Source organism: Cryptomeria japonica, chromosome 10 (genome assembly GCF_030272615.1).
Source record: "Cryptomeria japonica chromosome 10, Sugi_1.0, whole genome shotgun sequence".
NCBI lineage: Eukaryota > Viridiplantae > Streptophyta > Pinopsida > Cupressales > Cupressaceae > Cryptomeria > Cryptomeria japonica.
The window spans coordinates 651,851,337-651,867,628 of NC_081414.1; the positions used below are offsets into that span (position 1 = coordinate 651,851,337).

A 16,292-nucleotide genomic window follows, 5' to 3' on the forward strand; every position below is an offset into this window, starting at 1 on the left:
AACCTATCAATCACACCTCTTGGGCCATGAACATGCATTGATCTCCTGAAATATCCTAGTAGTTGCTCTAAAAGGTCCTCATCCAATGGCCTCTTTGAAGAAGATGGATCTAAAAACTTGATTTACTTATTTTATATTTTTGAGGACTAGGGTTTCTAAGATATGCTAGGGTTTGATAATTATGAGTTTAATAACACTTTTTCCTTCTTCAAATTATCACTATAGAATCCTGAAGAAAAGTTTAGAATAAAAATTATGAATTAAAGCTTGAAAGATGCACTTACTTGCTTATAGCATGTAAACCCTAATCTCTTCGAAGCACACCAGAGATCTTAAATTCTGCCAAAAAAAATCATGCACTACAAAATAAACATTATGACAACAACATTGAACTATTTATTTGTTAAACCAATTAAGTGTCCGATAGATAGCAGTCAGTTCCACCATTACCACTCATTTGAGTGAACTAAACATTCGTAGCTAATCATTCCTATCTTTGAATATTGATTGTTGACTTGAATTTCCATAGGCTAGATCAAGAGTGATCACAAGCTTTGACTTGATTCAACTATCCTTAGCTTATAGGATGTGATGCATTAAGATCTATCAACCAATTAGGAGTCATCAAGCAATAGATCAATTTACAAGACATCATTGTAGGGGCCATGTAGAAAGTAACTTCATATGAGTAGCAGATCACATACCACCTTATTGCACCATTGTGGGTGTGGTTGGTGTTAGGATGAAGAAATCGAATTGAAAACAGCAGATAAACACAATTAAATATACACAACACAAACAACAAGAACACACAGATTTATCGTGGTTCGGCAATTGCCTACATCCACACTTGAAGCAGGGGAGTCACTATATTATTCACCAATCTGGTTTACATCTACATAGCTGCAATCAGCTCTGGCAATCAACTTTAGAAAATGAATTACAATCAACTCTTAAAGAGCTTCCAGGAAGAATATGAATAGCCAAGAGTTTTGGTAGCAAACAGGGAAGGAGTCCGTTGGACTTCAACTTCCAACAATCTCCCACTGAAGGCCAACGAACTGCTGCAATAAGTAAATTCCCCCACTTAGTTCTGCTATCAGTTATTGGAAAGGCCGAGAGAAGCTCGGCAAAAATCGAACTTCTCCCACTTAACTACTTTAGTGAGTACATCAGTTGGATTCAGATCGGTATGAATCTTGTCTATATGAAACTTGCCTTCTTCAACCATATGGCGAACATAATGACTGCGAACATCAACATGTTTTGACCTTGGCTGAGATGTTTGATGTTTAGTCATAAAAATTGCAATGTTGTTATCACAAAACAAAGCAAAATCTGATTGCTTCAAACCCAACTCGTTGAACAAGAGTTGCAACCATACCATCTCTTTTGCTCCTTCAAAAAGAGCTATATATTCAGCCTCCGCGGTTGATTGAGCAACTGTATGTTGCAATTTTGAAGCCCAACTAATCGCTGCCCCGACAAATGTGAAAGAATAACCAAAAGTAGACTTTCTTTTGTCTAAGTCACCAGCAAAATCTAAATTAGTAAACCCGTGCAAAACTGCCTTGTCCTTTCCAAACCATAAACAAAAATCAGAAGTGCCTTTGAGATACCTCAAGATATACTTAACTGCCTCCCAATGTGATTTTCCCGAATTAGCCATAAATCTGCTCACCAATCCCATAGCATGAGCAATGTCCGGTCGAGTAGACACCATAGCATACATGAGACTTCCAACTGCAGATTTGTATGGAATTTTATCCATAAACTCCTTATCTTCTTGTGTTTTAGGACACAAATGAGAAGACAACTGAAAATGAGAGGCTAAAGGTACACAAACAGATTTAGCATCTGCCATACCAAATCTGTCCAAGACTTTTTTAATGTAGTCTTGCTGAGATAGTTTGAGTTCTCTCTTTTTTCTATCCCAAAAAATAGTCATTCCTAAGATCTTCTTTGCTGCCCCTAAATCTTTCATGGCAAATTCCTTTGCTAAATGAGTCTTAAGTTCACTCACAATCCTCATGCTTGTGCCGGCTACGAGCATATCATCCACATAAAGGAGAAGAATGACAAATTTTCCATTAGAAAGCTTCTTGTAATAGATACAAGGATTAGACTCGCTGCGAGTAAACTTGTGATCAATCATGAATTTGTCAAATTTAAGATACCACTGTCGAGGGGCTTGCTTAAGCCCATACAAACTGCATTTCAATCTGCAATAAAGGTGTTCCTACCCCTTTTTAATGAACCCTTTCGGTTGATGCATAAATAATTCCTCATCAAGGTCGCCATGGAGAAATTTCGTCTTCACATCTAGTTGTTCAAGTTCAAGATCCCACGCTACAACTAATCCCAATACTACTCGGATGGTAGTCATTTTAACTACTGGTGAGAAAATTTCTTTGAAGTCGAGGTCTTGCTGCTGAGCATATCCCTTTACAACCAGTCTCACTCAAAATCATTTGTGACCATCAGCTTCATCTTTTAGTTTATACACCCATTTATTTCTCAATGCCTTTCTGTCAGGCGAAAGTGGCACCAAATCCCATGTCTGATTCCTCACTAGTGCGTCCATTTCTTCGCACATTGCAGTGTGCTAGTTTTCACTATCTACATTTTTACAAGCCTCTTTGTATGGTGTAGGCTCTGTTTGATCAAAGATGAGCAAAGAAGGTTCAGCCTCTTCACAGAACAATAAGTCATAATCAGAAAATTTTGCAGGAGGTCGCCTCTGTCTGGTTGATTTTCTTAATTGACTCTCTGTTTCAGTAGTTGAGTCATTCAATTTTTGTGTTCCTTGTTTAATCACATTAACATCACTCCCTCTGTTTGTGAGTCTGATAGTTTTACTGGCCTGTGGATTTTTATCCACATTAGATTCAGGCAATTCACGAGAATGTAGACCTTTCTCTACTTGCATTATGGGCGTGTGAAGAAGGTTGGGATCCGTGGCAACATTTTCCATTGCAGGGGGTTGTCGAATGTGTAGGGAGTGGGGAGCTATGGTGGCATCCTCCACGGTCTGCATTGGAGGATGACTCCATGGTGGGGTTGCAGAGGAAAAGTCTGCAGGGTCCCCGTGGATTGGTCTGCAGGCAGGGAGCGCACGGGAGTGGGTCTGCGTTGGAGAAGGAGAGGTTGGGGGGTCGCAGGGAGTCTACAAGGAGGGCCCATGGGGTAGGGAAGCAGGGAGGCCAATAGGGAGCTCGCTAGGAGAGGAGACTGCAGGAGACATGGAGGAAGCTGTGCGGTGTGAGGACTGCGGTGGGTGTGCAGTGTGGGGAAATTTCACAACATGCTGTGAGGAATGTGGGGTGCACAAACCACCATTATTTGCAGTATGCGATGGAGTTGTAAACCACCGTGTGGGTTGCCCAGCCAATTGGGAATAAAATGAGCCAACATCACCGTAAGCATAATCTTCCAAGTTTCCTCCAACATCAATGTTATTTTGAGGAAGGTTCGTTCTGTTTTGCAGACCCCTAAATTCTGAATTAAAAGCAGACCAAACATTTTCATCACTCCCTTCATCATTCTCAATCTGAGAATTATATTCAACATATGTAGATGTCATAGGAGCTCCCACTGAATGAGAGACCAGAGGCAGAGCGCTGGTAGTCGCATTCTGAAATAGAGACATAGGAACATATTCTGTCTCTGATTTTCTTGCATCTTGCAGTGTAGGAAAGGAGGGTTCATGAAAGACTACATCTCTGCTGTGAACAATATTTTTGTGAACTGGATCCCACAATCTGAAACCAAACTGTTCTTCTCCACACCCCACAAAGATACATTTCAACAACTTTGGATCCAATTTCATTTGCTTTTCCTTGGGTATATGCGAGAAGGCTTCGCATCCAAACACATGAAGTTGCGAATACGAAATCCTTTTCCCTTGCCATTCCTCTTCTGGAATACCAAAATCCAATTTAGATGATGGACTTCGGTTAATTAAATACACTGCTGTGTTACACGCTTCTGCCCAAAATTCTTTGCCTAAACCTGCATTAGACAACATACATCGTGCCTTCTCAAGGATTGTTCCATTCATCCTCTTGGCTGCACCGTTTTCTTGAGGAGTGAATGGAACAACCTTGATTCTTCTAATCCCATTATCAGCACAAAAATTATCAAATTCATGTGAACAAAATTCCCACCATTATCTGTTTGTAAGCATTTAATCCTATGCCCAATCTGATTTTCAACTAATGCCTTGAAAATTTTAAATTTTGAAAACACTTCTGATTTCCTGGAAAGCATATAAATCCATACTTTTCTTGTGCAATCATCAAGAAATGTTACAAAATAGTTAGCTCCTCCAATGGAGGTTACCTCGGTTGGTCCAAAAACATCTGAGTATACAAGGTCCAGCGGTGTTGTCTTTGTGTCACACCCACCTTTCAAAAAACTGACTCTCTTTTGTTTGCCATAGAGGCAATGTTCACAAAAGGCTAAGTCCACAAGCTTGAGGCCCAGTAGCTGATTTCTTGTATGCATAACATGGAGACCTTTCTTGCTAATGTGCCCAAGTCTTTGATGCCAAAGATCCGCTTTGCTGTCCTCAATCACCATTGCAGCGCCCACTTCACCATGAGTCTTAAAAATGTAAAGATTTCCCACTTTATTACCATTTGCAATCAGCATGGTACCATGTGTTACTTTCCATGTATCCGGAAGAAAATTGACATTTAGACCTTGACCAAAGAGCTGTCTAATGGATATCAAATTCCGTTTTAATTTTGGGACATGGCGAACATCTTTGAGCAGCCATGCTTTACCACCTTCTAATGGCAGCAATACATCCCCTTTGCCTGTAAATTCACGAGCTTTGTTATCTCCTAAAAAAACATTACCAAATTGCCCTTCATGGTAGTTGATGAATGCTTCAAGACATGAGGTAGCATGATAGGAGGCACCGGAATCAAGCACCCATGAATTCGAAGTAGTGTCGGTTGTTGAAAGGATTAAGACGTTATCATCTTTATTATAAACGGTATTTGCTTCGCTATCCCGCACTCTCTCTTGTGCTCTTTTGAAATTTCTGCAATCCTTTTTCACATGACCCGCTTTGCCACAAAACCAACATTCACCATTTCTGTTTCTAGACTTCGATCTCTTTGCTGATTTTGAACGTCTATGGTAATTATTTCTGCCTCTGTTATGACTTCTACCTCTATTATTGGTGCTGACCACCGTTAAAGCTTCACCGGATGAAGGTTCATCATTCTTTCTTCTCAAATCTTCGCTGAGAAGAGTAGCTGCTACATCATTAAAAACTAATTTATTTTTACCAGATATAGATGTGCTAACTGTTGTTACAACACCATCCCAGCTGCTTGGTAAAGAACACAATAACAAAACAGCCTTGCTTTCATCATCTTGTGTCATCCCCACCGAAGTCGCTTGACTAATCAATGTATTGAATTCATTGATGTGGTTTGCCATAGCACAACCTTCCTTCATTTTTAGTTTGTACAAGCGCTTCATAATAAAGACTTTATTTGCAGTCGATGCCATTTCATACATGGCTGAAAGTCTATCCCATACTTCTTTTGTTGTTGCATCACCTGTGACATTGAAGAGAACATTATTGGACAGCGAGAGAAAAATTGTCGCTCTCGCCTTCTTGTCCAATTTTACAAAATCTTCATCAGCCATCCCAACTGGTTTCTTTGCTATTCCTTCAAGCGCGATTGAAAGGTCTTGCTTTATCAACAAAGCCTCCATCTGCACTTTCCATAATCCGAAGCTCTGACCAGAGAACTTCTCTATCTTCGATTCTTCCATGATTCTGGAAATTCAAACACCAGAATCTAAACAGCGATCTAACCTCGCTCTGATACCAATTGTTAGGATGAAGAAATCAAATTGAAAACAGCAGATAAACACAATTAAATATACACAACACAAACAACAAGAACACATAGATTTATCGTGGTTCGGCAATTGCCTACATCCACACTTGAAGCAAGGGAATCACTATATTATTCACCAATCTGGTTTACATCTACACAACTGCAATCAGCTCTGGCAATCAACTTTAGAAAATGAATTACAATCAGCTCTTAAAGAGCTTCCAAGAAGAATATGAATAGCCAAGAGTTTTGGCGGCAAACAAGGAAGGAGTCTGTTGGACTTCAACTTCCAACAGTTGAGCCCTCTTTTTATATCACTGGATAAATACATCGCCTTGTGGATTGTGCTATCGAAATCCTTTATTCGAACAAGCTTGAGCATATTGGCAAGCATAGTACATGTTGATTGTACTATCGAAATCCTTTATATAAACCCTGAATCCCTTGTTTTCAACTCCAAACCTGTTGCTACAGCAAAGCCTCTTCTTTTTCTTTTCTTGGGTATGACCACAAAAAGAGTCGAAACAAAAAACTATTAAAAATCTAGCGGATACAATTGTGCATGGATTTTAATTTAAATATGTCCTCAAAACAGAGAATGTGAAGGTAGAAGAAATGATGTTTTAATGGAGCACTGAATGCACATATTTCAACTGAAGGGAGAAGACATGGTGATGATGGGAGAGTATAAGAGCTACGGAGGAGTAAAAGTGGTCGTTGGGATTATTTCCAACATGAGGGATGTGACGGGTTCGAAATGATGCCCCATGACTGTCACCCTAGCAGCAACTTGCGAGTGTCCTGAATAACATGCATGCGAAATGTAAAACCGTAGAAAGTGCCACATAATTTGCATCACAGAAATATGGTCTCTAGATTGCAATGATTGCAGGATGTCCATAACATAAGCTTAATAAATAAATTTTAGGAACCTTCAAGCGATGTGATCTAAAGATATGCATGTAGGAATTCATTGATACAGTTTTAGAAACTTAAAGGCCAATACAATCGATAGGTTTAAAACCAAATTCAAGATCGAAAAAAATAAACAAATCGAACGAACCACGTATAGGTAGAGCTAAGAATGAAAGCACAGATTTATTACTCAAAATGAACCATGTATAGATCGAGCTAATTCTGTGTACATACTACTTTTCTTATATCTTAAATTCAGAAACCCTTATACACTCACCCTACCCATTTATGTATTACTCTTATGCTCACACTTAAACTCATATTTTATCAACCAAGATCTCACCCCTTTTTGATGTAATAATAGCATCATCCCACTCTAATTTTAAATTTTATACTCAAATTTTATTGACTTCCATCTTCTAGATTCCTTCTAAGACTAACTAAACACAAAGTTTCATAATATATTACAGATTCAATACATTATTAATCAACAGTTCTTGAATACTTACAATCAACAGCCCCCGTTAAACCACTATTCATGTAGTTCATGCAGTAGCTTGCACCCCCGAGCAAACGGTATGCTCAAGTCAATATAATTTCTGTCGCAGCAATCTGTCCAAATTTTGTAAATCCCTTTCCAATCAGCCAAAGGGAGGGTTTCAATCACATTACTCACTCCCCTGCAAAGCTGGGTCTTTAACACATCCTCCTCCTTGATTTTGATGCGTCCAGGCAGACGTCTACCAGAGTGAATTAATTGTGCCATTACTGGTAACCATGCTGTAAGAAAACTAACACGAAGTTTTCGTTCAACAATTATCTTCCCCTTTCCCAGAACCTCCAGACACCACAACAGAATAGGCAGCATAATTTTCCTGTGTCTGATTGCAGCAGAATACTGGCGCTCTTGCATTTTTATGTCGGCCAGTTTCACTTCTTCACATAATATCTTCACAGCGCCTTCCATTGTCATCCCATCACAGCGTTCAATTAGAGTAAAGGGCCACAGCAGGACAAAACTAATATGCTCCTCATCTGTTGGATTGTTTTCCATATTAGAAGACACAGCGATCGCAATGTTAGCTCTAAACTCATCTAAAATTATATGCCTGCATAGATCTGCAACGCCTGAAGATGCATCTCCCTGCAAATTGTCTACTATAAATTTGCCCACTGCTTCTCGAATATTTGGTTGTTTCTCATCGGGGCGGTCTTCATTGGAAAGAAAATAGATCATTGATTTGACATTCTCTCCGATAAAATCTATATAGCTACTACTCTGTTTATTAAGCCTTGCATTCAAATCGGGCAATATGCTCAAATTTAGAGAAGACAGAAGATTTCTAATTTTAGACTCTTGCTCCGAATTCCAAGGAACAGCCTCCAGATATTCCATGCATTGCTGCATAAGCTTATCCACCAACAATTCCGAAGCAACTGATAAAATTGCTAGGCATTCATCCACATCAGAGAAACGAGCAGGAGAAGAAGAACACATCATCTCAATGCATTTTAAATAGTTTTCAAAGGATTGAGAAGTAGTTACCTCAATTTCCAAGGGTCGGATATCCAAAGACCAGCGATCTGATAACAAAGTCTTAAAGAACTCCGACTTTTGAAGAGTTTGAGAATGAAGATGAAGGGGATTTCCCTCATACTCTTCTCCGTTTGGGCCACATATTTGTAATTTTACATCAGCAGAGTTTGTGACCCCAAATTGACGCCCCTGGTTCGCCATTGCACAACCATTCAAATCCATTGTTGCAAAACTTAATTTGTTCATTAGGTTTTCAATCCAGGTCCTCGCTATAGCCTAAAATGTGATTGGATTATTCTGTTTGGAATCATTGCAACAGCACAAGCACTAACTTCCCCACTTGTAAAGTGATTGACGTATAAATCTTACGATAAACTGGAAATAAATAATGACAAAATGTCGTTGTATGATTGTGAATAATTTGTTAATAGCCGGCAAGGTACATCTTTTCCTTTGCCCCACTTTGTAAAATTCAAGGAAATCGTGACTCATACCATATTTAGTTAAAAATGAGATTGTTTGAATTTTCAGATATACATAAGAGCTATCTTTATATAATTTGAGAGGGATCTGTGGATTATATTATAGATCATATAAAATATATTTAAATTATCTTATAGGTAAAGGTTATAAGAAAAATGTATAAGAATATTAAGGAAATAAAAAACATAAATTAGATTTAAATTTTCAAAGAGAGAATTTACAATTATCAACTTTACAATTCTTGAAATATGCCACAATTAATATTATCTATTTGATATGAAGTTAAACAACCAATCCAACCTACACCACCAACTACTATTAATTTGGTATTAATAAGTGTTGTCTTCAAAATTGGCCAATCTTAAAAATTGAATACCATAAATTTTAGTTGCTCCCAACATAGCCCTTTGATGAGCCATTGATAAATTCATTACCATCTTTCATAGCTCGCAACAAAATCTTTGTTGAATCATCTTTAAATGTGAAGGTCATAGGGGATAATCACTTTGAGAAACTAGACCCAAACATTCATCCAATAGCACCACTTGTTTATGCTTAGTAGAATTGTCAAATTCCATCAAACCTATCTCCTTCTAAAACTAAACTAGGCACAATACTAATCATCTACACACATGGCCAATGGAACTACTAATTCTAATTTCTCCCACAAAAAGCATGTGTCATACACAAAGTTAACTTTGCATATCATGTGTTTGAATTCTTTAAATTGATTCTGGTGATTGGAAACATGTTTGGGCTGATATGTGAGACCTATAGGAAGCATGTGATCTTGTATTTTGGGTCCGGATTATGGTTCGGTGAAATATCTAAGCCGACTTGCAGTTCCACATTTCACATTTTGATAATTGGTGAAGCCAACTTGTGGAAGATTAATTTTTGTATGTGCAGATATATAAGACCAATTTGGATGATGCATTTGGTGTGATGTATGATGTGATAGACTATTTTGAAGCGATTGAGCGCAGTTTCATGTGCACATCTTGATTTTGGCTGATCCGGTAAGCAATTGTAGAGCAAAACGGAGCAGATAAATAGATCAATTACAATGGATAATTTTGCACTTAACCAGAATTGATTTTTGGCATAATCAGATGCTATGTTCCAGTTCACTACTTATTGTAATTAGTTTGTAATCTCTTGTAAGGCAGTTAGCCTTCCTCCAGGGTTGTTGCGCCTTGTTCTTGTAATTGAGCAGTGAGCTCTAGGCAGTTTGCCTGAATGCAAGTGCATTCCCCTTATGTAATATTGTTTTGCTATTGGCCATAGTGGAATAATATTGTGGGTTCAAATCCCACCATGGTTTTTTCCTTTTGGGTTTCCACATAACAATATTGGTGTTATGGTTGCATGGTTATTTGTGTTGTGTTGTTGCACTTTACTTTCTTTCTTATGCATCTGGTGGTTAAAGAATCAAAATAACAAGTTTAAAATCTGCAGAACATTGATTCACCCCCTCTCAGTATTCATTGATTCTAACAATATATACATACATACATAAATAAACAAATAAATTAAATAATATTACCAATAATTTATGTACTTGCTAATTACCTATTCTATAAATTATTACCACTACTTAAAAGTATTGGTTTTTAATAAATTTAGTAGTTGTTAATGGTAGAGAAAACTGACGCATGTTAGATTTGGTCTGCCACTATCATGAAATATAATACATATTTCACTCGATGTAAGTATTGTCATTCAAATTCTGCATAAAGACATTATCGGGCTTCATCTATTAAACATATTTATTAGTTCCTGCCGACAGGCAGGATACTAACGCATCCGTTGGATACATTTTGTTAGTTCCGCGGACCAATCGTATTAAAATATTTTTTTGGCTCTTCTCCTATTTTCTAATGTTTGCTATTTTAATAGAATTAATAATTAAAATGAAATTATTTTTTTCTTTTATCATTGGGTGTTGCCGCTAATTTATTTTTTTTCCCAAAAAAAACTAATTTCAAAATAGTGATAGTTTTATTATATGGATATCAGTCGTAAAGGCAATATCCTCGGGCGGTTTCTCGAATGTTCGACGGTAAAAACAGTTTCTCGAATGTCAACGATAAAAGCAGTTTCTGGAAAGCATAGCCAAATCTGAATAAAGCTTCCCCATTGTCGTGAATCAGATAAGGAAGCCCCAATGCAACAGACAGATGAATTAGGATTAAATGTATTACTAACTTGACCATTGTGATGAATTGTTACTAATATCTTCTCTCTGTTGGTTTTTGTGTGAGGTGCACTCTGAGATCAGAGAAAGGTTATCGTGCAAGAGGGCAAGTTTCCATAAGACATGATGAAAGAGGTAGAAAATTGACAGCAAAACCATTTTCACACACCACCTAGACTTATCCATGCATTGCTAATTTCTATGTCATTTTGGTACCTATCTTTGTTTTGTAATATGCTGATTGACATAATGTTGGTAACGTGCCTTGATTGTGTAGCACCCAAAATGTGCTATCAGAAAACATAATTTTTTCATGGTGTTAAGAATCTAAAGATTTAGATTTATACATATTATCTGCATAAGAGGAATGTGGTTTTACAAAAGCAACAAATAATAAGGAATCCGATAAATAGGGCATCGTCCTGTAATGCCTTTTGCCCTAATCAAAATAATAGAACACGACCCAATGCTCTTCTTTTCCAAATGCTTTCAATATGCTGCTAGGACCATTTTCTGACAGTAGATACACTGAGCTACAAAGAAAATAAAATTTCAATACTTGTAAGCAAAAAGAAGAGACATCAATATCAAAAGTTGTGTATACATAAATAAGAGTATTAAAGAATGAAACTTTGGTTAATTGGCATTATTGATTCAGAATACCCCAAACTGAAATCTGTGCATATTTTCAATTAGAAACAGTGAATAGAATTTGGTCAATTGGGCACAGTTGGCCTGTAATATGCCAAAATTCAAAAACTAGCTCTATATTACATTACAGAATTGGAGAATGAAATTTGTTCAGTTGGGCACACTAAAACTGTAATGGCCTGCAAAATTATACCACAAACAGCTTACAAATCAAAAGAAACATATATATTACATTACAAAATAAAGAATAAAATTGAATTCTTCAATTTGAGACTTGACCTGCAACGCCCTCCTCCCTATTAAATTAGAGGAACAGATTCCAACCAAGTCTTTGAACATTCTAAGCCACGTTTGTGGAAGCACAATGAACTATCTTTATATGATACAACACAAAAAAACTTTCCTTATCCAACACTGAAACTGAATTTTTTTCTCAAACAAGACTGTTACTTGCAGCCTTTGATCTCAAACTATCCCACACTTCAACACCTTGCAAACCCTTCCTAGCAACAAATAGTGTGTTCCCTCCTGCGGTCATTCTTGTTATCCTCTCGCTGCCCTGCTTATTATCCACGATATTTTTCCTTAGAATCTTTGACTTCTCCCTCAGATCCACTTCACACCATGCCTCTATATCCCCTCCCCTGCTAACAAAAACCCGCTTTCCATACCCCAAAATCCTATTTTGTGCCCCTCCAACACCTGGAATTGTATCCCCCAATGCCACCCATGGATTACTGTTGTTGAGCTACCTCAAATCCACCATAAAAGGGCCCCCATTCCTCGCACCTAATTTAAATATGCTACCAAATTTCTCATTAACTGTCACATCAGCAAAACAATCGGAAAGAGAGTCTGATTTTGCCTGATGAACGACAGGTCCCGGGTTTGACTCTCGGCACTCCCAGACAATTTTCTGTGACCTGATGTCCCACAACTTCACATCTGACCTGTAACCGAATGGGCCAACACTAACACTACTATACATCAGTAAATTGTGTGAACCTATCCACTCCAACTTAGTGGCAGGTGATGATTTTGAGCCTCCAAATCCTATCTGACGTCCCAATTCTGCCATGGGGCGGAAGAATTCAACATCAATTAACAGAATCGTGTGAGCATTCTTCCTGCTGGATTCATAACTGCTAAAAATCACATTATTGGAGGGACAAAATTTTGTGCAAATTGTTTCATGTTGTCAGTGATGCCGATGAGAAAAAAAACATAGGCACAGTTTGCAGGTAAAATTTAAGAAACCATGCGGCAACAAAGGCGAAAACTTAGCCTTCCTCACTGCAAAGCCTCAAAAATCCGATGCATGGAATCAAACTGCAATGTCAAACACAAACTTGCATACGCTACAACTTCACCATAAATGAATTAGGATTTTATGTGGAGGGTGAAAAACAATGTATGAATGCAAAATGTGGAAGCATTGACCAGCCACGTGAGCTATCCTAGAAGATGCCATGCACCACAACTACCACCCACGTGCCATCCCTCCAACCAAAGACAGAAAAATTCCTTTCTTGCATGCATACTGACTAAAAAAATTTATTTACAGCTTGATTTACCTCGATTTTATAAATGTTGTATTTCAAGGGTGTTTTATAAAGCAATTTGAACATTTGGGCGACTTAAAGTATGAGAGCCTTTGATCCCACGACCATTATTGATCTGCTTTGTTCCACAGTAAACAACTATATTTGGAAGTGGCACAAACAAAATTTCTATTGTACAAGATTTGTTTTCACCTTGGGTGGGGTCATCTTCATTATAATTCAAATTTAAATAGCTTTTAATATTATAATATTGTTTATTTGTAATATTGAAAACTTAAATCAAAACAAGTTACATATTAATTAGATATTTAATTATGAATTAATATTATTCTAATGAACTTTTTATTAAATTTGTCAAGTTTTATTTTTCTTTTGTCATTATTACTCTTTAATTTGTTGTTTGAATACTATATAAATACATAAAAGAAATATTGTTTTGATGCATATATATAATTTATCCTATTATTGTTAATTTAATCTATATATATTTCAATTTTGTATTTTTCCCTTCACCTTCCAAGGAACACACAATTTGTATAAGTTAAATGCAAATACCTAATTATGACATGAATTATGATAATATTCATATGCAAATGTCTTCTATTTATATAGTCAAATTTGTTACTAAATTTTGTATCCATGTTTCATTTTGTTAGTATTTCATTTGCATCTCATTATTCAACATACAACATATTTGTAAGTGTTACATGCTTTGAGATACATGATCCTCCTAAGATTCACATGCGCCTTAACATGCTCACAAAATGCAATGGTCAAATTGACATATTGTGTTGATTTGGCAATTGTCCTAAATTTAGTTTAATTGCCTCATAAACGACATTGTTGTTCTTTACCGTTATACCTAGCATGTACATAAATCCAAGTTCAAACAATATCAACTTTTCTATTCTATTTTCCATACCTACTGTTTCAATGAACTATATCAAAAAATTGTAAAGCGTTACTTGCCAAAAGCCACCTCGACCTTGCCTTTTCTCTTCTACCTTCCACATTTCTAACTCTCAGTTCCAAAATACATTAATCTTCAGAAATGCTCTCAAATTTATATCATTAATTTTCTATAGTTTATTGACAGATTAATGGTTTGGTGATACTTGTATATATCCAGAAAATGCTAGATTCTCTAGTATCTTTACTGCTGGTACTATATTTTAATCTCCTCGTTAAGTAGCATGAAGTCCACACATGAATTCACATAAGAAGTATATATATGAATGCACATGGTGCATATAAATTCACTTAAGTCATTGAGCATACAAAGCATGAAAAACATATGAATCATATATGGAAAAATATGTAAATCATCCACAAGAATACACCCAAGGCATATTTCATTCATAAGGCATGCAAGCATATACATGCTTGTAAGGCACGAAGTATACATGTTACCTGGGTGAAGCAATAAATACACATCAAACACGTAAAGCATGAAGCAATACTCTACATATCAAACATGTAGTGCAAAAGCATGAAGTTTGAAGCAGTACAAATGTAAACATTAAGTAATATACATAAGGCATGCAACATAGATAGAGCATACATAAAGCACAAGACAATATACCAATGCATTAAGGCATGAAGTATGCACATAAGACATGTAAGGCTTGAAACAATATACCAATACACATAAGGTACAAAAAATATATATAAGGAAGGCAGTCATGGAGTGGACATGCTAAAGACACATTAGTCATGAGATACACATAAAGACACAAGGCATACATGTCAAAAAACATATCAAACATAAAGCAATCACATGAATACACACATGACGTATACCTTAGGAAGGTGCAGGATGTAATCATGTTGAAAACATGACAATGTTAAGCAATCTCATAAGAATTCATAGAAACATACATATATAATGGAGCAATCACGTTGAAGACACATCAGGCATATAGTAAACACATAAATATCTGTAGGTCATGAGTATATATTAGAAAGAAATATACATAAGGCACATTAATACACTTAAAGTGTGAAGTATAAACTTAAGGAAATAAGAACAGACGTAAAACATAAAGTATACACATAGGACATAGAGAATACGCATGAGTATACTTAAGGCAAGAAGCAACACATGAAGTATACATTGTAATATCCCTCTTCCTAGATGGCTCTTATTCTGTCCTAAGTCACAATTCCTTAATTATCAAGAAAGGCTTCTCTTCTTCCTTTGTGGAAGGAGGAACAAAAGAAGCCTCGATAGGTTGAGAGATACAATATGTCGGGTGTGTCATGCCCAAAATTTTACGCTTAGGTAAAAATGCATCCAACAATTATTTTTTTGTAAAAACATTACTATTTAACAAAACCTTAATCTTATTTCCAATGAACTCATACCACATTATAAATTAAAAATATTTTAACATCATTTTTTTTAAACTAAATTACAGGGTAAAATAAAACAAGATAAACCTTCTCTCAATTTTATTTTAGGAAATAAATCATAATATAAAATGTAAATATCTTTAATATCACTTCTTTATTAGTACTTGTTGTTAGACTAGTACTATTGCAATCTGTTGCTATCAATTTTTTTTAACTGATTATTATTCAATCAGTTGTCCACCAATTAGAAACATGAGTTTTTTGTTTGAATATATTTTTTTAATTTTTATAAAGTTAAAATGCATGATGTTTAAGTTTTCAAATTATAGAAATTATTTTTCTGCTGCACAATATTTATTACCCTGCTGGGCAAGTCATACTCCATGGCTTGAAATATGCCAGCATTCTAGAAACAAATGAGTTAATGTTTGTCAGATCTAGACCAGACATATGTTATTTTGGATGCGTCTATTCTGGTTCCAAAAAGACAGTACGGATTGACTAACATGCGTGTTAGTAACGCGTCTTACACCGTCGATTTTGCAATTAACGGCTGCGATTGACTAACCTGTCACTAACATGCTGTACGAAAGATCTGTTTTGAAGCTAGAATAGCCACGACCTATTATTTTACTCTCACCTACTAAAGCATTAATATTATAGTGACTAACTTGATGTCTTTCTCATCTATTTATATTTCTTTTGGCCAGGTGCGAACCATTTATTTTAAG

At 36.3% G+C, this 16,292-nt stretch overlaps 1 protein-coding gene and 1 pseudogene across 1 annotated transcript; both read right to left on the bottom strand.

The window, feature by feature from the left end:
- Nucleotides 1-7,311: 7,311 nt before the first annotated feature.
- LOC131859111 (BTB/POZ domain-containing protein At1g63850-like) lies at nt 7,312-8,538 on the bottom strand. The gene has a single exon (XM_059212651.1). It carries the CDS (start codon nt 8,536-8,538, stop codon nt 7,312-7,314), a length of 1,227 nt encoding a protein of 408 aa, XP_059068634.1.
- Nucleotides 8,539-11,722: 3,184 nt separating this feature from the next.
- On the bottom strand, nt 11,723-12,968 carry LOC131071156 (BTB/POZ domain-containing protein At5g41330-like; annotated as a pseudogene).
- Between the last annotated feature and the right edge of the window lie 3,324 nt (nt 12,969-16,292).

Bases quoted from the DNA above. Each gene is read 5' to 3' on its own strand.
- LOC131859111 (XM_059212651.1), bottom strand. From the start codon at position 8,538: ATGGATTTGAATGGTTGTGCAATGGCGAACCAGGGGCGTCAATTTGGG.